This window comes from Bidens hawaiensis, unplaced genomic scaffold (genome assembly GCF_021521415.1).
Source record: "Bidens hawaiensis isolate Kalapana, Puna unplaced genomic scaffold, B.hawaiensis_p1.1 tig00005977_1, whole genome shotgun sequence".
Lineage (NCBI taxonomy): Eukaryota > Viridiplantae > Streptophyta > Magnoliopsida > Asterales > Asteraceae > Bidens > Bidens hawaiensis.
Window position 1 is genome coordinate 142268 of NW_027491396.1, and position 21981 is coordinate 164248.

Sequence of the window (21981 nt, forward strand, 5' to 3'; positions counted from 1 at the left end):
ATCATCCTCATTCATATCCAGAATGACAAAGTCCACTGGGAAGATGAACTTGTCGATACGAACAAGCATGTTCTCAACCACCCCTCGCGGATATTTTACGGAATGATCAGCAAGTTGGATACTCATTCGGATTGGCCTCGGTTCGCCAAGACCCAACTTACTGAACACAAAATACGGCATGAGTTTGCTGCTGGCCCCAAGGTCGGCCAAAGCATGTCGAACCGTATCGTCGCCTAAGATGCAGGGAATTGTAAAACTCCTAGGATCGGCCATCTTTTCAGCAAACTTTCTCTGCAACGCTGCAAAGCACCCAACACTCAACGAAATAGAAGAGACCTCAACTAGCTTCTCCTTATTGGAAAGAATGTCCTTGAGGAATTTGGCATATTTGGGTATCTGGTTAAGCGCCTTAAGGAAAGGAATGTTCAGGTGAAGTTGTTTGAGAATTTCAAGGAACTTGGAGTTTTGCTCCTCGTCTTTGTCCGATCAGAGTCTCGCAGGATAAGGCAGTTCGGGTTTGTAGACTCTCCGAGGTGGGTTTGATGATGATGAAGGTATATCGGTCAGCTTCGTGCTCGCTGGAATAGTCTGCTGGTGTGCTTCGGCCGGAGGAGGCTCCATCTGGATCTCCTCGTCCACCTGCCCCTTTTCATCAACCGCAAGTGTGACAACTCTAGAAGAACCAGCCTCTCTTTCTCTTCTATAACCGCTCCTAGTAGTCACCGCTTTGGCGAACCCTCTCGGATTTTTCTCAGTATTACATGGCAGTGAACCAGGTGCTCTCTCGGATAACTGGCTGGCAATCTCTCCGACGTGACGCTCAAGATTAGCTAGAGACGTGGCTTGGTTCTTCAGCATAGCATCATGTTCCACAAATTTTGCCTCATTTGTCACTCGGTTCCTCTCATCTCGCTTCAGCAGCTCAGCCATCATCTCCTCCAGTGAGGCTTGCTTCTCCTCTCTCCCCACTTGTTCCGAACTCTCCTGACCTGAACTCTCCTACTCGAATAGATTCTCTAGACGATGGTTTTGGTATTGAGCTTGGTAGCCACTGGCTTGTCCCCCTCGATGGTTTTTCTGATTTCTCCAGCCAGTGTTCCATCAAAGGCGGGGTTTTGATATTTCAAGGGGTTGTTGATGAAGTCAACCTTCTCTTGATTTCTACCCGACTTAACAGGACAGTCAATGGTGTCGCGACCCCCTCGGCAAACCTCACACTTCGCGACGCTCTTAACGGTAAGATCTTTAATGAGTTTGTTCAAAGCATCAATCTGCGCCTGCATGCTAGTGTTCGACTTCTTGACCTAAAGTACTCCTCTCGATGATGTGGACTTATATTTCTGCCCATGTGCCCCTCGTAGCTCGCTGCTAGATCATAAAAAAGGACGACACACTCATCGGGATCTTTATTCTTACGAAGGTTCCGTTAACAGTTTGGTCAACATCTCTCTCACGTGTTGTGTGGCTCCATTATAGAATTTCTCGATGAGCATCGACTTATCTAAACCATGATGTGGAAAACTAAGAAGGAGGTCCTTGAATCTTTCCCAAACTTCCCCGAAAGAATCATCGGATCTCATGCAGAAGTAACAAATCTCCCCATAGAGTCGAGCGGATTTAGATGGCGGAAAGAAATTGGTCATGAATTTCTCTTGAAGGCCCGCCCAAGTGGTGGTAGATCCAGCATGTAGTGACTTAAGCCATTTTTAGGCTTTGCCGGCAAGTGAGAAAGGAAAAAGACGGAGATAGATAGCTTCATCGTTCATATTGCCGATATGGAAAGTTTTGCAGATTTGAACAAACATGTCGATGTGGTTTGAAGGATCTTCGCTCTCTATCTCTTGGAATTGGAGCGTGGTCTTATTGAGTTGCATGATGTGGGCAGGAATGGACCAGTTGCCAGCGACGGCACCGTTCGGTAAAGTGAAACTTGAATGAGGATTCGGAGTCGGCCTACCATAGTCAGCTACTACTCTCCTAGGCGGTTGGTCACCCATGTTCCTATCCCTAGAAGAAGCGGAAGAAATAGAAGAAGAAGAAGAAGAAGAAGAAGAAGAAGAATCAGAACATGTCGGTGAAACAGAACGCTCTCTCTCAGGCTGGACTCTTTCGGTATCGTCAGACGTTTCAAGCTTCGGCGGTCCTTGTGAGCGGGTATGAGGCATACGACTAAAAAGAAAATTTTAAAATTAGCTAGGCTAAAATTTAAACTAAAAACAAATAAGAAAGTAAAAGGAAAACAGGTAAGTCCCCAAAACTCGGGTCGTTCTCTAATCGCCTCAACCCGTTTCCTCGGCAACGGCGCCAAAAACATGATATGTTTCTATTGAGTGCTCTTTCTATGGGACTAACAACTAAGCTTTAAATTTTAAATGGAAACTCCTAAAACACCACACACAACCGGCAAGTGTACCGGTGAAAAGTAGTATAGACCTAAGAAGTCCGAGTATCGAACACAAGGACACGTGAAAACGCCTGTGATCACTAAACCATAGACAAGACCTCGATAGAGGAACAATTTGGTAAAACATAAACTAGACCAACTAATCTCTCACAAACCCAAACCCGACAAGAACCGAACCCGCTCTCGCGCAATTCTATTCCTAACAAGCAAAAGCTATGAGACGACTTTTACTTCCTATCACCTCTCGGTCTCTAAGAAGGTTCTTACCCGTTGAATTATATCAATTAACAATCACAACAAAACCCTACGGTTGTACCTACCGCAAACAAACTCTAAACACAAAGTAAACACTTGAACATGCAACTATCAATCAAAACCAATTTAATTTATCGAAGCACGAGATTATGAGATAATATCAATAATATGGAAGCCACTAAACACAACCTAATTCATCAGTAAACCAAACTTTCAAAAGCAATTCAAGTCATATTAACCAAACAATCCATTCAACTCATCAAAACCGAACAATAATCATCAAACCTAGGTAGAACTAAGAAGTTTAGCCAATCATGATTTTTGGACAGCAACTATAACTCAATTTAAACATCATATTAATCACCAAAAACATAATCAAAATCATGCAACAACCTATTAAGATCATACTCAATTCAATCTTCAACTCAGTTGCAAAACAATTCAATTTAAAGAATAAAATCAAAGATAAGAATCTTGAACAAGAAAACAAAGTGTATGGATATTATACTCAAGTATGGGGCTGAGTTATATGATGGAGAATGATCTCGAGCTGCTGTCCAGAGTCACCCTTGCTGTACTTCTTCTTCCCTTGGTCACAAAACTTGAAAAATATTATTTTTCCTTGGTGGCTGCTGTTCCGATCGGACTAGGGTATGGGGTTTATATTTGTTTTTGTTTCTTATGCTAGCTACTTGTGATTTCTACCTAATCCTAGCCGCAAGTTAATATATATATATATATATATATATATATATATATATATATATATGTATCTTGATTTATGATAGTTGCCGCCAAGTTTTACTAACCACAAAAATTGCAATGTTTTTTTTTTTTCTTTCCTTTATCTTGCCGGTCAGAGCTTCTTTTTAGAGGTGCTTAGGGTTTTTTGCCATTCTTTATGTTATTATATATAATAATACATGAAAGTCTTCATAAGATTGGATACGGGCCGGGCTTTAATTTTGGTCTTCAACACTTGATCATAAAAGCCTTTTATGTCTTTCAAAACCTGGTCCTTTTCTCTTTTAAAACCCCTAACCTACAAAAGATAATAAACTTTGTAATATCATACTAAAAACAAGTTAAGAAACAATAAATATTAGATATAAAAGCGACTAAAAAATGATAAATGGTGTGGAAAATAAGTGTATATTACAACACATCAAGAACCATCGGAATAAACTTGGAAGTTTACATGGATGATATGGTTATTAAGAGTAAATTTGAAACAGTGTTACTAAAAGACATCGAAGAAACTTTTAAGACACTCCACAGTATGAGCATGAAAGAAGGGAAATTCCTGATAAATGTTCGTTCGAAATGAGAGAAGGGAAATTCCTTGGGGTTATTGTCACCGATGGTGGTTTCAAAGAGAACCCAGAAAAGATTGGAGTTATTGTCAAAATGCCTTCCCACGCCACTATCAAGCAGGTCCAGACGTTGAACGGTCAGTTAGTCCTGCTGAACAGATTCCTATCAAACCACGTTGATAGATCCTTCCCGTTCATTTCAACGCTAAGAAATTGTCGCAAGAAAACACAGTTTCGATGGACGGCGGAAGCAGAAATCTCGTTCCAAGAGATTAAAGTGCGTCTTACATAAATCCCAACGCTTACAGCACCACAGCAAAAAGAGCCGTTAACAATGTACCTGGCCGCCTCTGACAGAGCAGTCAGCGCAGTACTCCTTGTAGATAGAGATAACGTTCAATCACCTATCTACTATATTAGTCGCATGTTAACTGATGCGGAAACCAGGTATTCCACGTTGGAGAAGCTGGTCATGTCATTGGTTCAAGTGGCGTGTCGTTTACACAGATATTTTCAAGGACACCCAATCAATGTTCTCACTAATTATCGGCTAAAAAATGTATTATGCAATCCAGAACTTTCAGGCAGGCTATCCAGGTGGGTAATTGAACTTGGTGAGCATGCAATCGAATATAAACCCAGACCCGCGATCAAAGGGCAAGTTATGACATATTTTATAGCCGAAGTACCCATAACGCGAGAAGCCGAATGCCAAAGGGACTTGGAACCTCCCGCATACCAACAGAAAGAACAAGTCTGTCAATTGTACACAGATGGGGCGTTAAATGATGAAGGCTCGGGTGCAGGGTTGGAGCTAAAAGATCCAGAAAGGCCAGGAGTTCACATACGTTATCCGCCTATACTTTAAAAACACGAATAATGAGGCGGAATACGAAGCGTTCCTAGCGGGTCTAAGAATAGCAAAGAAGTTAGGGGCCAAACACATAGAGGCCCACGTCGACTCAATGCTGGTGGCGAGTCAGATTGAAGGCACGTATGAAGCAGAAGATGAAAAGATGGCTTCATACCTCGCGCAAGCTAAGGCGTTGATGTTAAACTTCACAACATACAAAGTGAAACATATTAAAAGAAGTGAAAACAAACAGGCAGACGTGCTTAGAAAATTAGCATCGGTAAGCTTTGACCATTAGGCAAAGGATATCCGAGTAGAGGTCCTGGAGAATCCCTCTATCGCCGCCAGAAAAATTTGTCATTTTCACAAACACAACCAATTGGATGACGCCGATCGCCAACTCTTTATTCGCGGGAACTTTACCAGCTAACAAGGAGGAGGCCAGATGGATACGTCACAAAGCACTGAAATATCAGTTGAAATAAGGAATTTTGTATAGGCGATCTTATCTGGGACCACTTCTCCGATTCGTTGACCCACAAGATGCAAATGATTTGTTGAGAGAAATTCATGAAGGCATTTGTGGAATTCAAGTGGGTCCAAGAATGGTGGTGGCAAAGATAATGAATGTGGGATACTATTGGCCAGGCATGCACGTAGATGCTGAAAAGCAGATACGTAAATGCAATTCATGCCAGCAACACGCACCGAATACCCGCTGACCAAAAAATATGATGATACCAGTAGCATTACCTTGGCCATTCCAGAAGTGGGCGATTGGCATCACAGGTAAATTTTTAGAAGCACCATGGAGGGTAAAATTCTTAATAGTCGCCATAGACTACTTCACCAAGTGGATCGAGGCAAAGCCGTTGGCAACCGTCAACGCATAGAGTGTCAAAAAATTCATCTGGGAATTCATCATTTGTCGTTTTGGCTTGCCGATGAACATTGCCGATGAGCATGGCTTTCATAATTGAATAAAAGTCAGACGTTCACCTTTGTAGCGCATCCACAAGAGAATGGAGAAGTAGAATGCGCCAACCGTAGCATCGTTGATGGTATAAAACGAAGGCATGATGGATTTAGATCAGGGTGGATAAACCAGGTCGCGCACATACTTTTGGCCATTCTCACCCAGAAGAATACAGGAAACGCGGAAACACCGTTTAGCCTAACATATGGAACTGAAGCGTTGGTCCCGGCAGAGATAGGTTTACCATCACCAAGAGTTCTCGCGTTAGGCGCATATAATGAATGTCAATGGCGTTTAGACTTAATGCTTCTGGAAGAAAGGCGAGAGTTATCCGCAATGCGTGAGCAAAACTACAAACGCCAACTTCAGAAATATTATGATGCAAGCGTTAAAATTTGCGAGTTCAATACAGAAGATTACGTCCTTCGCAACAACGAGGCATCAAGAGCGCATTCGCCAGGAAAGTTGTCACCAACATAGGAAGGGCCTTATCAAATTCAAAAAGTCCTAGGTAAAGGCGCATACGCGTTGATTCAACTCGATGGCTCCCCAGTTCCAAAAACTTGGTACGCAGTGCAACTACGGAGGTATTACATGTAAATTATTTCATTACCTTGTAAAAGCGAGCCAAGTGGCGTGTGTTAATTAATGAACACGATACTCCACATTTGGGAAATTTTTGGCAAAATGGAAAGTCAATAAAATTTATAATAGAACACACATTACAAAACTCGGTTTCCATTAATACAAACGAAATATTTACAAAATACAGACACCAACATCCGCTAAACAAAGTACAAAATCCTATACAGCTATCCTAGACTTATATACAAAAGAAAAAAAAACTATTCCAAGCGGGGAGAAGCCTCATAGTCAACAATGGCTTCTAAATTTTCCTTCGCCGGATTCTGCTGCACTATAACACCATCGCCAGCCGAAGGACCCACCTGAGATGGCTTCAATAGCTCTCTCAGCATTTTCATGCTATTCTCCTCCATGGCATATTAATTGAGCAATGACAGAGAAGACGGGAAACGAGAGAGTGTCATATTCAGCCTCAGCAGCTTGATACTCCGCTTCCACATCAATTCCATGAGTCACGTAGGCTTCAGGAGGAAGTTGGTCTCGCAAATGCATCACCGCCACCTAGAATCCCGCCTTGTCCCCCAGTTGCTGCGCAACTGTCACAAGGCGCCCAACGCTCTTAGTCATATCATCATCTGTGATGATGCGCTTGACAACCTAAGGGAAAACAAATACATATTAGCCGGCATCACAAAGAAAAACATCGTACAGACAGGGAAAGAGAAAAGACATACCTTGCGAAAGGCCTGCTTTAGCAGCCAATCGCAGTCACTAGTAGAGATCGCACACTGAGCAGTCAAAAACTCAATAGTCTGCTCACAAGTGGTGATCGCATCTGCCAGCTTCCTTGCATCCGCCTTCCTTAATGCCGCTTCAGCCTCTAGTTCGTCAACCCGCTTACGTAGACTGCCATTTTCTTGTTCATGCTTGGCGGCATCTTCCTTTGGAGCTAAAGCTCGGTTGCACGCATTAGCAAGATCGTTGTTGGACTTCTTGCATGCATCCTGAAACTCTGTATAGCGCTCAGCGCGCTCACGGACAGACTTTGCAAGTCTGCCTCAACCTTGGATAACTTTCCTTCAACAACATCCAGAGCTTGGCGGTTCTTTGCTGCCTCACGGCCTGCTTTCCAAGCGGCCTCCTCTCCATTCTTCAAGGCAAGTTCTATATCTCTCATGGAGGCGGAAGCCTCAATATTTTCAACGTACAAAGCTCGATTGTCACAAATAAGCTCTGCCACACTGGAGAGACCCCGAACAGCAACATAGATGGCATCAGATACCAAACTACCGCGAGGATGGAACTTGAGAGCAACACGTTCCTCAGGTGGAAACACATGCTCCAAAAACTCAGTGCACGCCGCGGGGTCTTCAAAATTGGTGTCGCCAGTAGTATTCCACTTCGGCTGATAATCCTAATTCACCTCAATTGAAAATCGGGGGTCTATATGTACATCCCCCGTAGCACCGCCAGCGCCAGTACCACTACTACCACTAAACTCATAAAACTTTACCACCAACGACCACCCCAATATCAAAAGGGGGTGGCTGAACATATTCATCGCCGTCAAGGACAAAACCCTTGGTCGGCAAAAACTCCTTACATTCCAGGAAGTCAGAAAATGTCGCGGGACTGGATGCTCTGCCCAATGACTTCCCAAATGGAACCTTTGGAAACTTACCCAAGGTTGCCTTCACTTGTTCAAAAACAGACGCCGAAGACTGGGCCTCATACGGAACAACTAACTCCGCCGTCACAAGCACCGACATCACTATGGTTTCAGCCTCAGATGGGCCAACCACACCTGTCATCATCGAGAAAGTCACCGATTGAAGAATAGGCAACGCCTCAGACGAGTCGCCCACACTCGTCGTCATGGGCAAACAAACAGTTATTGCGCTCGCCGCCAAAGATGCATTGGTAGACGACACAGTAGGAGATTGTCTTTCAGTCCCCGTAGACGTCTTCCGCGTCTCTTAAAAAAATTCATAGTTATATTGGAAATTAGAAAAATAACGTCAAAGAATGTAAGCTTAAGTCCCTAGAGACTTAAACCAGACCACTTAGCTTAACAAACTCGCCAAGACAGGGCTTCTTGAAGAGAGGAACTTCCTCCTCTTCCTTATCATCGTCCACCGCCGTGAACCCCAAGTGGTGCGAGACAGTGAACGCTCCGGCACTCATGGTGGAACCAGCCAAGGAACCATGGGATACCTTGGTTTCTACAACAGTTTCAGGCTTAAAGACTAAAGGCAACACAATGCCTTTAGTAGCCTGGGTGCAGGCGGCTGGGAGTAAATGTTTGTCCACAACAATTCTGTACTAATACAGTAATGTCGCCGACGACATGATGGGCGGGCAAAATGGCACGTCCGACACAATGACGACAACATCATCATCATGCTTGAAGGGCCTCTTAGAAGAATCCTTCAGAGACGCAACCGTCTTCCAACCGCCACCTTGTGCTCCCTTCCCGCCGCATTTAGGAAGGCACACAATATGAGACCATCAACCTGCAACACATTTAAACATGCATGTTAATATGTTATATAGTTTAAAGTAACAAAATATATGAACAATAGTTTCCCCACTTTTGGGTTAACAACACTGGGAGGTGGTAGCGCCGAGGAGGCAGTGACTAATCCATAGGAAGGGGAAACACAAAGTTTGAATCAGTCCTCATAAGGATGGGCTCCTCCCGAGGACCTAGCTCTCGCCAGAAAAGGATCTTCGTACCCTCAGGAGAAGGCTGCAATAGCAACAGTGGATCATCCACCTCTGCCAAAAATATTGATGGTTATTAAAAGTGTATGTACGAATAAATATGTATACAAGAGCGGTTTGTTACATTGGCTACCGTTCTAAATGTAAGGGACCATCATCACATCACTCCAAATGAGACTCATCCCAAACAGCACCATCGTATGCTCCGGATAAGATCGAAGAGGGGAAAGGCTAGCCTGTAAAGTGTTATACCAGTCCGCGCCAGAGTATGGAACTGATTTAGGTTCCACAAGTTCTATGTCGTTAGAAAAGTGCATCACATGAGGAACCACACGCGTAGTAATGTAGAAGAAGATATTTTTCCACTCTTGTAAAATCTTGGGCGCGTTAACAAATTATAACAGCCCTGGTAGTTGCGACACTTGTAGAACGAATCAACTTGTCAGCCAACAGGGTAATACCCAGGAAGTGACAAGTGTCCTCAAAATGGTGGAGGTGCGCCATTCCGAGAGGATTTATTTGGGTCAGGTGCAACCCAAACACATCCAAAACCTCCACAGAAAATGGGTAATATGCAACCGGAAGTTGTCAAGGAAGAAACACTCCCTATACACGACAATCTTGCCGGCAGGGGGCCTCCTTCACTATTTTTCCTGGGGCCGACAACTCTGGCTCAAAACGGGTTTAATGCGGTAAATTTTGACCACCTTGTCGAAGTCGTGACGCGACATCTGACACCCCCACGAACTCCATCGTATGACTCTTCTTGGAACTCTTCTCCTTATATGGCTGAGAAGAACCATCCATATAGAGATAAATAAAAGAAAGTTAAAGGGTTCTCTGGTAGCTAAGAGAATAAAATATGAAAGGAAATATATTTGATAAGAAGATGAATAGGAAAAAAGGAAGGCCCAAAACCTCCTTATATACCCATCGCAATTGATGCCAGTGAGTATTATTGAGGCATATGAGGCAGTCAAAGCAATCAGAATGCAACGGGTAAGAGACAAGGCAATAAAATGTGTTACAGCTGGGCGCTACACTGAGATTCTCGCCCACACACCTGACATAGACGAAAAAACTGCCTGTAGGACGTAATCGTCGTTAAACTTGTCAAATCAACCGCTCTTTTATCGTGCCATGCATTTAATACATTTTTCCCCGCCAAGGACACATGTCATTTCAATTATCAAGACAACATGGTGATAGACTCTAAGCGCAAGTACATGCATAAAAGGCTCCGCCTAAGTGTAATATCCTAAAATATTCTTGTAGTAAATAAAGAAAGTCGCGTTTAACTATCGTGTGTTAATATTTAATTGATATTAAATAAAGAAATGTCATGAACTTGGGTTAAATAAGATGGATTAAAGGGTCATGGGCCTTAGGTTCATGGGCTTTAGGGGATATAAATACCCCCTAAACCATCCTAAAACCATAATCCTCATTCCATCTTTCCATATTTGCCTACACACTCCAAAACACACACACACACATCCTCCTACATACGGCCGAGAGAAAGAGAGGTGAAATACGAACAAGCAAACGTGATTCAAGATAGATACAAGATCCAAAGTCATAATCTAGCTAACCGAGACCAAAACGAAAATGTAAAGGTATGATTTCAATCTTAAAGTTCATGTTTTTATAAACGGTTTGCCTTGGAACTTAGAACGAGAATAGATCGGGTATAAAGGAAACGTAAAGTTGTAAACTTGATGATAAAATGAACCTAATGAACCCGAAAACCTAAACGGCTCGCATAAAATGAAATCCTATATCCATTCTCTAAATGTTCACTACAAAGGTTCGTGCTTTATGTTACAAACGGGTCAAGATTGGACCGCAAACGGTCAAGGGAACGTTTAGGGCTAAGGCCTAATCATAAAATGAGTATTGAAGTTGTTAAATGTGCGACAAAGAGAACCCGTGAGCAGCAGACCACGAACTTCGCTTACTGTATAACTTCGCTGCATAAGTTCGATGTAGCTAAACTTCTCTTACAAGCCAACTTCGCCAAGTTAAGTTCGCTTGAAGATAAGTTCGTCTAAAGGTCAAGTTTGCTGAACCCTACGTTCGCTGGACTCTAAGTTCGTCGAGCCATAAGTTCGCTGAACCCTAAGTTCGCTTAAGTTAAGTCGGTAACGAATCCGATTACGAATCAGACTTAATTCGTTATGGCGAGTGAGATAGCGAATTAGAAAAATAATTAAAATCCTAATGGAAAAATATGTTAAGGCAGCTCGACCCCAGCCAGGGGCTCTGCCCCTTGGACCCTGCTAGGGGCTGCCGCCCCTAGACCCCGCTGCCAGGGGCGCTGCCCCTGGACCTCCGTTCGTTGTGGGTTATAATTGAACTAGAAACACAATATAGATAGCGATAGATGATTGATACGTGTAATTGTTATACAGTTAGCCATGCACAGCTCAAGAAGGGAATAACAATTAACGGTGAACGTAACCGTGTTCAGGTGAGTTTCTAGCCCCATTTCCTTGTTATGTTTTCGGGGCTGTGTGCATACTTGATGTGAATGTTAATACAATTATCCTAAGTGATAAGTGTATGCCTTATGTGATTATGTTATGTATAATGATTGCTTGACGGTGCGTCAACGATCTTCGGATATTGCATGTACCGTCAGGTGGTAGAAGAGATATGATTGATATGTATGATCTAAGATAACGTGTATGTATGGGAATATGTGATGTATGCATAATGTATGTATGATATGTTGATGGTACGTGAACGCTCTTTGGAGATTGCACGTATTGTCAAGGAATGCATGTAAGAACAATTAAGGAGCAGTTGCACGAAACAAAGGGACCAGACCCTTATAATATATGTGATGGTAGTGACCAGACCCTAATAATATCTGTGATGGTAGGGACCATACGCTAATAATATCTGTGATGTTGGGGACCAGACCCTTTATAATATATGTGATGTTAGGGACCAGACCCTTTATAATATTTGTGATGTTAGGGACCAGACCCTTATAATATTTTTGAGGTTATAGGGCGAAAGGCTCTTTAAATAGGATGAATAGTTATATATGAAGAGTAAGTATGATTAATGTACACCCCTTCGGGCACGTGTGCAAGTATGAGAACAGATTGTTTGTTGTACGATTAACTAGAACTCACTCAGCGTAGTTGACTTTTAGTATGCACGCAAGTGAGTAGAATGAGGCAGCTTGCATGAGGGGAAGCACATGGCATGATCTTGAAGAAGCTGGCATCTCGAGAAATGTTATGTTATTTCAAAAGACAATGTTTTATGTTTAAATAATTTGAATGCTCGATAAGACAAGAATTATGGTTATGGAATGTAATGGTTTGGATGTTTTTAATGTTCCGCGAATGTTTTAATTAACTCTGATGTTTATGAGTAAATCTAACGTCCAATGTGAGGCACCGGTAACGGGGCCTTACACTAAGGAATGTTTACAATAACCTCCCGTCATAAAGGGCTCCTCCTAGGGAAGGTTTACAATAAACTCCCGCCATAAAGGCTCCGCCTAGGGAAGGTTCACAATAACCTCCTGTCATAAAATGCTCCACCTAGGGAAGGTTTACAATAACTTCCCGTCATAAAAGGCTCCACCTAGGGAAGGTTCACAATAGCCTCCCGCCATAAAATGCTCTGCCAAGAAAAGGTTCACCATAACCTCCCTCCATAAAATGCTCCGCCTAGGGAAAGTTTACAATAAATTTCTGTCATAAAAGGGTCTACACTAAGGGGGGATTACAATAACCTCCCGTCACAAAAGGCTCCGCCTGGGAAAGGTTTATAATAACCTACAGCCATAAAAGGCTCTGGCATAGGAAGGTTCACAAATAACCCCCCACCATTATAAGAAAGATGGTAGATAACAATCGTCAAATAACTCCCGACCTCAAATCAGTCCATAGCCGCCCTCGTTAAGGACAACTATGGACTGGGGGGCCTTATAGATGTAGGGTACTAAACCCACCAATAAACACAATATAAATAATCCCGTCGGTTATATGGGCCAGGAGCAATGCAGAAACCATGGCGCTGAATGTTATATCCTTATATATTAAACATTCTCCGACACCTGGAGAATTGGAGCGCCAAAGATCTCCATGAGCATGGTGAAAAAAGGAAGGATATTCATCGTAAAAGACGCCCTACCAATAAGGGACGAACAATACATAGTCAATTGTACTGCATTGTACAACATGTCAACATCAAATGGCCACGACGCCCACCAACTCCCTTTGACACACGTGCAAGGAATATGATTGGTGGGAAGCCTGACAGGGCAGTTGGCCATATCCTCTCTCTCCTCTCCAACGGCTATAAATATCAACACACCTCCAAATGGTAAAGGAATCTAACATCCTTAACTTACTCTCATTTTCTTTACAAGTACTATACATATCAATACTGATTCTCACGCTAGAGGGTGGTTACGAGAGGATCCCCCCCCCCCCCCATTTCCATCGTAGCGAGCTCACGGTGTTCTCTTTTGTAGGTGTATCACTCATTTGCGCCAAAGAGGAGTATAACCCATCGTGGGAAATACCTAATCATCACCCTTGGACTAAGCAATTAGACCAAAGGGGAATTTCGTGTTTCTTCAACTCTGGGTGATCTAATCAATGTGTATGTACGTACTAATTAATTTATTTAGAATTATAAAACACATTTGGTAAATTGGTGCCATTGGGGGGGGAGATGAAGTCCACGTTTTGAAAAAGGAAAAATTCTCAAGTTTACTTATGACATGATTTTAATTGTCCCTAGTTATTTGAGGTTTCAGGTCTAACTTAAAAACTCCATGTACATGCCTAACAACCAGGTAAATCGTCCCCCAACGTATGCGCCGAGGTTCTATCGATGATCTCTCTTTGAAGGGCATTTCATTCTCTCACACACGTGGACCAGCTAGCTATGTAACTTACTAGACAGTTTCATAGTTGATGGTTAGAGGACTATTTATGGGAGTCTAGAGGTGTGTTGTTAATAATATTTGTTTTTAGAATCTCGTTTACAATATACAATATATGAAGGTAAATCGGACCGATACTAAGTCCAATAATCTATTTGTATGCTATATATGTGTGTTTGATGCATTTTAGCCCTGACCATAATCAAATCCATTAAGAACAGAGTAAAGTGCCAAAATCGTTCTTGAGGTTTGTTAACTTTTACCATTTTCGTCCAAAAAGTTTATTTTTTGCATTTGGACCATTGAGGTTTGTCAATTGTTGCCAATGCGGTCCAAATCATCAACCCCATCTCTTATTATCGTTAAATCAAGGGGTATCTTCGTCTTTTTAGTTTGTTTAATGTTTTATATTAGTTTTTATTATTTTAACAATAAATTTATATAAAGTTAAGCAACCTCACCCTCTCTCTCGAACCAACCCACCTTCACACACTCACCGTCAACAAATTCACACCAAAAATGGTTTCCTAATCCACAGATTCACCGGCGCCGCCACTAAAGAAGGTTCATAGTCTAAGGTCGGAGCGGCGGTCTATTGGGCAAGATTTGCGAATCTCAGGGAATCGATTTCACTTTCGGCTCCCGGCCGTCTCGAATCGAGGGAAACCCTAACTATGCTACTGGGTGTATATTTCAGAATGATTCGGAGCATCAAATCAGGTTGGGTGTTGGGTTCAAAGTAAGTTGCAGGTGGTGGTGAAATGGATTTAGTTTAAGATGGAGATCGACGGAGTTACGAACCAGTTTCAGAAGCGATGAAGATGACGCGGTGTTCTTGTCGTCGTCATAGGCGGCGGCGGTGTTGCAGGTGTAGTTACAAATGATTGGTGGTGAGATTTTTGAATGGAGACGGAAAAAAACAGATGCAAAGATTGTTAGAAGGATTAAAAAACTAATAAAACATTAAACAAGCTGAAAAGACGAATATACCCCTTGGTTTAACGATAAAAAGGGATGGGGTTAACGATTTGGACCGTATTGGCAACAACTGACAAACCTCAAGGGTCCAGTTGCAAAAAATAATTTTTTTGACGAAAATGGCAAAAGTTAACAAACCTTAAGGACAATTTTGACACTTTACTCTTAAGAATATTTGGAAATACATCAAGTCCAATGAACTTCGGGCAAGCTATTACTAACGCTTTAGTTTTCATATTCAATTTTTAGGTTTTATATTAGTTAATCCCCAATGTTGTTACATAGACAAGTAAATTCAATAGTTTGGCTATCAAGCCCACGGACAGCGTTTTAGAACTCGCTAGTCAGGATGTGCGGTAGGAAATTGATCGGAAATTGCTGGAGTCATTGGAAATTGGCTGAAAACTATTGTAAATTGGCATAAATCAGATAGAATTAAGGTCCAACTAGTGTTGTTGATGCTAACCAACTCCAAAAGGTAACTCATGCTGAGAGCGTGTTGTAAAACAAGCTTAAAAGCAAAATAAAACGTATTATAAAACTAGCCTAAAAACAGAGTAAAACGAGAAGAAATATTGGGAGAAAACAATATGATATAATACATTGATAAAGTGTGTTATGCATAAAGAGATACAACGGGGGGTATAAATAGTAGTAAGAATCGTTATTAATATACTGCTCTTAACAAGTATTTGAAAACATGATAATGCTTATATATGCAATCGTCGATAAGCATAATTAATAAATTTATAACAATGTCCATATTTTTCCATAAGTCATTACCTTTTTTGGCCCCACATGTTTCTTGATACCAGATTTACCCCCTAACATCAAAAATCATGATCATCAACCACCAACACCATACGCCTTCAAGATTCAAGATCATTACATGCTACCTAACTAAAAAAACAAATGTAACACAAGAACATATGTAACAAGAAAATCACAAGCGTTGATCCACTTTGCACATTCGACGACGATGTACGAGGGTTACGTGGTGGATCCTTGTAGTAAAAAGGGTACCAAGGGACTATAGGGTCAGGTGGTGGTGGTGCACCACCATAAAAGGTAGGGGTGAAGGTGGAGGCAACGTTAAAGCCGGAGGTGGTATGGTTATTGTTGGGGGTATGTTGCCGCCCGGGATGGGTGGCGGGTAGCATGGGTATGGGGACTGAGCCACCGTGGAAGGCGGAGCTATGTAAATGAGGAGGAGGAGGAGGAGGAGGAGGAGGAGAAGAAGGGTGAAGTGAAGTTGTTTTGTGGCCATATTTTCTTGAAAATATTAGTGATTAGTGTTCAACTGACTTTGAATAAAACGTAGCAATATGGTTAGATGTCGTTTTCTTTACGGTGGATGATTTCGATTTTCTGTCTTTGGACATTAATAATGGGCCACATGTCAATGACTTATGTATTGTGTGATGTATTTTTTTCTTAAATATCATTATACTTTTTAAAACTAGTTAATGCAATTTTATTTTTTCAAAACAAGGAGTTATCTCTACTCTACGTCTATAAGGATGGTAACGGGTCGGGTATTCGTAATCTCATGGTCATATACCTGTTTGTAAAACTGTATCTCATACCCGACCTATTACCCGCCGGGTATTTGTCGGGTAATACCCGTCGGATATCGGGTGTGTCCGTTGGGACTTTCAAATACATTTTTTTTAATCATTATAGTTATTTTATACCTTTTATTCATAAAACAATTATTATAAATTTAAATATAATGCACTCCATATATAGAAACGTGACAATAAATAAATAATATCATTATAATTTTTATATAATTTTTATATAATCTTTTATATATATGTTTCACAACCTATGAAATTCAAAGAATTTTTTGGGTATAAAATTCAGGTAATCGTGCCGAGTATCACCTAATCACATACCTGGCCCGTACCCGCAAAAATTTTTATAATCCTAATCCCATACCCGGCCTATATCCATCCGGTTTCGGGTATAACCGTCCCATTTGTTTCAGGTTTCGGGTATACCCGTCGGACTCGGGCTATTTTTCCATCCCTATTCATGACAATTATTTGAAATAATAATATTTTTCATTTTCTAGTTAGATACTGTGAGACAAAAAAAATTATACTGTAACTAAAAACTTGAATATTAAAGCTGTTATAGAAACTAAATGGGATTACTTTAACTAAAATTTTGAGAAAAAGAACAGAAAAATATTCAAATCGGGCTGGCGGTGTTGTAAATTGTAGCGTTGAATACATAAGAAGTTACATTAGTTTTATAATGACAAATTGCAATTTGGTTGCTGTAATTAGTTATAATTTTCACATTTACGTGTGATATATCTCATAGTTCATAATCGTCACTGTAACTGAAATCTGATGCAAATGTAACATAGAACCATTACGCTGGTATTGAATTGCTCTTGTAATAAAAGTGAAAGTTAGAACTATCACTAGTCAAGATAACAGTTTGGATTAATATCGGCTAATGAGCCATAATACGAAGTTACGAACCAATTTATCAAACTTTATTCATATTTTACTGGCTAACATGTTAAGAAACCACTGGTTTTACCAAATTAAAGCAAAACTTTGAAGCAGCTTTGAGAATTGCTTATAGTCAATGTTTGCTAATAAAACAAAAAATGATTATCCTAAACTCAAATGAAAGCATCACCACACAAAGGTTGAAATCAAAAGTTGTTTATTACGTGGAGACAAATTACAACAATCAGATAATGAACTATTGGTTGCACGAACCTGTGGCGGAGCTAAGAGGACAAGATGATAAAGAGAGCTAATATAAATCGATTAAAAATGACTAATCTTCTAAAAACTATAGAAGAGATCAGATATGATCTTAGATCAATTTCCAATATTTCATACGTATGTAAACAAAGGTCAAACAAGCTAGTCTTGATTAATCGAATGCATATATTACTAGTGCTGCATGCTGATGTTGCATGTTCAAATGCGGTATTCCTCCGTGACTTTCATTTCAATTACATGTGTCATGCATGGTAAAGCATTTATATATAATAGGACTAAGGATATGAAGGGTATGTTTAGTGGGAGGTAATGAAATGAAGGGTGAATGGCATGGGAGATTGGGAGAAGGATCACGAGTCGAGCCCGAGTCGAGCCAGGGTGGTTTCGAGCTTGGGCTCAAAATTAAACGAGGCAACTCAACTAAGGCTCTAGCTCGAGTTTGAATTTAAACGAGATTATGATTGGGCCAACGAGCCGAGCCATGATCAAGCCGAGTCTAGGTCGATTTTGGCTCGATTACAAAAATGAGCCAACTCAGCTTAGGATGTTTCATATCAAGCTTTTTTAGCTAGTTTTATTCGAGCTTTTATCGAGCGAGCCATGAGCCCGAGCTTCGAGACTCGAGCTTTTTGAACAGCCTTAAGAAGGAATAGAATGGAGAAGGGAATGACATTGATCATTATCATTCATTTGTTTTGTTTGGTTAAACTATAAGAATGAAATGAATTATTATTTTTTGTTATTTCGTATCCGAAAAAAATTGTAAGAATGAAATAGAAATAACAAAACCACTCATAGCTCAAAATAATTTTTTTCCAAAAAAAAAACTACAAAGGCGACGGTGATGGTAGCTCCGGCGATGAAAATGGTGGTGGCGGTGGAGACGATGGTGGAGGGGTTAGTGACGACAGTGGTGGCGGTCAGGAGGCAGGGGCGGTGGTTGGCGTGGCGGTGGTAGCATTGGTAGTGATGGCGATGGTAGGGTGACGGCGACAGGATGGCGGTCAGGAGATGGTGGTGGTCCGGCAACGACAATGGTGGTGGCGATGATGGTCTGGCGGCTATGGTGGTGACGTCGACGGTGGTGGTGGTGGCAGAGGTGGTGGCGACGACGGTGGTGGTAGTGGTTGTTATTGTTAGGTGGTATTGTTGTTGAGAAAGTAACGTAAATGATTAATGGAATAGAATAAAAGAATGGGAAGAAAGAATGGTTTTGATGAAATGGGATTCCATGTTTAATGGATGGTTCCATTCTATTAAGTAACCAAACATCACTTTTTTCATTCCCACACATTGAATCATTCAATTTCCCCTATCATATTTGCATATCAAACGCTACCTAGTATTGATTAGATAATATCCCCTATGTTTTGTAGAGATATTATCTCTAAACTTAGTCCACATATTGTAATTATATATACTGTATCTAATGAGAAGGAGATAAGGAAGTCCATTCATTACATGGTATCATATTGTAACCTTAACCCAACCCTCTGCCTTACCCCTACAAAAAATTTTCCGGTCATCCTCTATATCCACCGTACTAACCCTCCTTCTCCCTAACCACCATATCTTCCTCTTCATCGACGCAATGGAATCCAAGATTCATCCCGCAACCACTATTTTAAACATTAAAAGGTTTATCCCAATCACACAAACATTTTTCCCCTACCTCTTCCAAACACCTCCTCATCCTCCAAATCGGACAAAGATAAAGATAAATCAGATCCCTCACCACTTCCACCACTATGGAATTTTTGGGAATTCATGTCTCTCGATATAAAGACATCATGTTCTTAATACAATAAGCTTTTGCTACATATGCAGTCGTGTAAGCCGGTTGCTTTTACAATAAGCTTTTACTAAACGAGCCGATATGCAGTCGTGTAAGCCGGTTGCTATGCCAATCGACACAAACCCTATGTATGGTGCTAATGTTGGGGTGCCTTTTGAGGATCCTGATAGAATGATTCTTAATGCCTGGTTATTATCATTAATTTAGCCCCTTGAATAGGCAAATACAAATACAAGGATAAACACAATTTTGAGATAAAGCTTTTATCAAATCATACAAATATTATTTATTACACCCCCGCAGTCGAAGCGGGAGGCTCTCTAATGCTGAGGCTGGACCTGAAATCCTCAAATAAAATCTTCGGTAGTCCTTTTGTGAAAATGTCAGCGATTTGGTACCTCGTTAGGACGTGCAGAATACGAACTTTCCCTCGTTTCACCTGTTCCCGCACAAAATGTATATCAAGTTCGATATGCTTCGTTCACTGGTGTTGAACCGGGTTACCTGACAAGTAGATTGCACTGATATTGTCACAATAGACCAATGTGGCTGAAGATAATGGACGTTGAAGTTCTAGTAAAAGATTCCAGAGCCAACATATTTCAGCAACGACGTTAGCCACGCCCCGGTACTCGGCTTCGGCACTCGAACGAGAGACCGTTGATTGACGTTTTGATGACCACGAATGAAGATTGTCACCAAAATAAACACAGTATCCGGAGGTGGACCTGCGAGTATCCGGACAGCCTGCCCAGTCGGCGTCCGTGTATGCTCGCAATTGTTGTGTATTTGTGTTTCCAAGTGTGAGACCGAGATATTGAGTGCCCCGTAAATACCGAAGGATGCGAAGCAAGGCATTCCAGTGTGAGAGATGAGGAGCGTGAATATGCATACATACCTGCTGAACCGCGTAGGTTATGTCAGGCCGTGTGAACGTCAAGTACTGTAACGCACCAGCTAGACTTCGGAATAGTGTCGGGTCGTCGAATGGAGACCCGACATCGGCACTTAGTTTTGATTTTGTTTCAACCGGTGTTGGGACGGATTTGCAAGACGACATTCCGGCTCTAGTTAGGATATCTGCCACATAATTGCTTTGAGATAAAAACATACGGTCACCCGATCTTTTAACCGAGATACCCAAGAAAAAACTAAGGGGTCTGAGGTCCTTCATGGCAAATTCCGAAGCGAGTTTAGCCATAACGCTTTGACGAAGCATATCCGAGGAGGTCGAGAGGATAATATCATCCACATATATTAATAAATACGCCATCTCTATGCCATGATTAAAGACAAACAAGGAGGTGTCGCAAATATTATCTAAATACAAGTATTATTTATTAGATCCAAACTATATAAAAGCCTCGTCGGGGCGCTCCAATATTTAACATTTACCCGACCTGATATCACATATGCAGTTCAACATATTTGCATGCATCTTTCACCGCTCATTGGGATGCTCTAAATCGGATAGTGAGAGATATATCTAGGGAACGACTGTACCTTCAGCATCACATTACGCAAGAAAAGTGATCTTTCTTTGCTTACTTATACAAATGCTGATAGGGTCGGGTGTCCTGGCACTTTTCGGTCCACCTCTGGTTATTGTGTTTAGCTCGGTAACAATCTACTTTCATAGTCATCCAAGCGACAATCCACCATCTCTCGTTCTAGCATTGAAGCCGAATATCGCGGGGATCGCCCGTGTCATTGTTAAAATGTGTTGGTTACGTAAGCTACTTCTTGAGCTTGTTGACTGTTTTCCCATGCCATTATCATTTATTGTGACAATGTCAGTGCCATATACTGTCAGATAACCCTACTCAACATCAACACGCGAAACACATAGAGCTCAATATCCATTTTTTTTATGAGCAGGTCCAACGGAGTTGAGTTCGAATCCTACACATGCCTACACGTCACCAAATTGCAAATATCTTTACTAAAGGCTTACCTTGGGTTCTTTTTGAAGATTTACGGTCCAGTCTCAGCATACGATCACCTCCCACTTCGAGTGCGGGGTATAATAGGACTAAGGATACTATCATATATAGATTTGATTTAGTATTAATTAGATAATATATAATATGTTTTGTAAAGATGTTATCTCCAAACTAAGTCCTCATATTGTAATTATATATTGATACATCTCATGAGAAGGAGGTAAGGAATTCCATATGATTATTATTCATTACAATATACACAAAATTCATATATGAACCTATAATTTGAAGAGAATGAGTGTTGCTGGATTTACGCTGGTCTTGGTGGACGATGATGGGAAGTCGATGCGTCCTAGAGGCTATACATTCAACTGTTAGTAATCCATAGTTGTATATATTAGATAAAATGAAGGGAAAATAACCAAAACGTTCATGTTAACCATCCTTATTCCAAAGTTGTTCATAGAATCTCACCGGCTTCATCGTGTCT

At 41.2% G+C, this 21981-nt stretch overlaps 1 protein-coding gene across 1 annotated transcript; it reads left to right on the forward strand.

The window, feature by feature from the left end:
• The first annotated feature begins 4937 nt into the window (after positions 1–4937).
• On the forward strand, positions 4938–6281 carry LOC143631252 (uncharacterized). The gene is made up of 2 exons (XM_077100069.1): positions 4938–5105; positions 5817–6281. Exons 1-2 carry the CDS (start codon positions 4938–4940, stop codon positions 6279–6281), a joined length of 633 nt encoding a protein of 210 aa, XP_076956184.1.
• The last annotated feature ends 15700 nt before the right edge of the window (positions 6282–21981 follow it).

What these genes read in the sequence shown, in the direction of transcription:
- LOC143631252 (XM_077100069.1), top strand. Translation starts at nt 4,938, where the DNA reads ATGCTGGTGGCGAGTCAGATTGAAGGCACGTATGAAGCAGAAGATGAA. An exon ending in TGCTTAGAAAATTAGCATCG is followed by an intron (nt 5,106 to 5,816) that starts GTAAGCTTTGAC and finishes AATAAAAGTCAG; the next exon opens with ACGTTCACCTTTGTAGCGCA.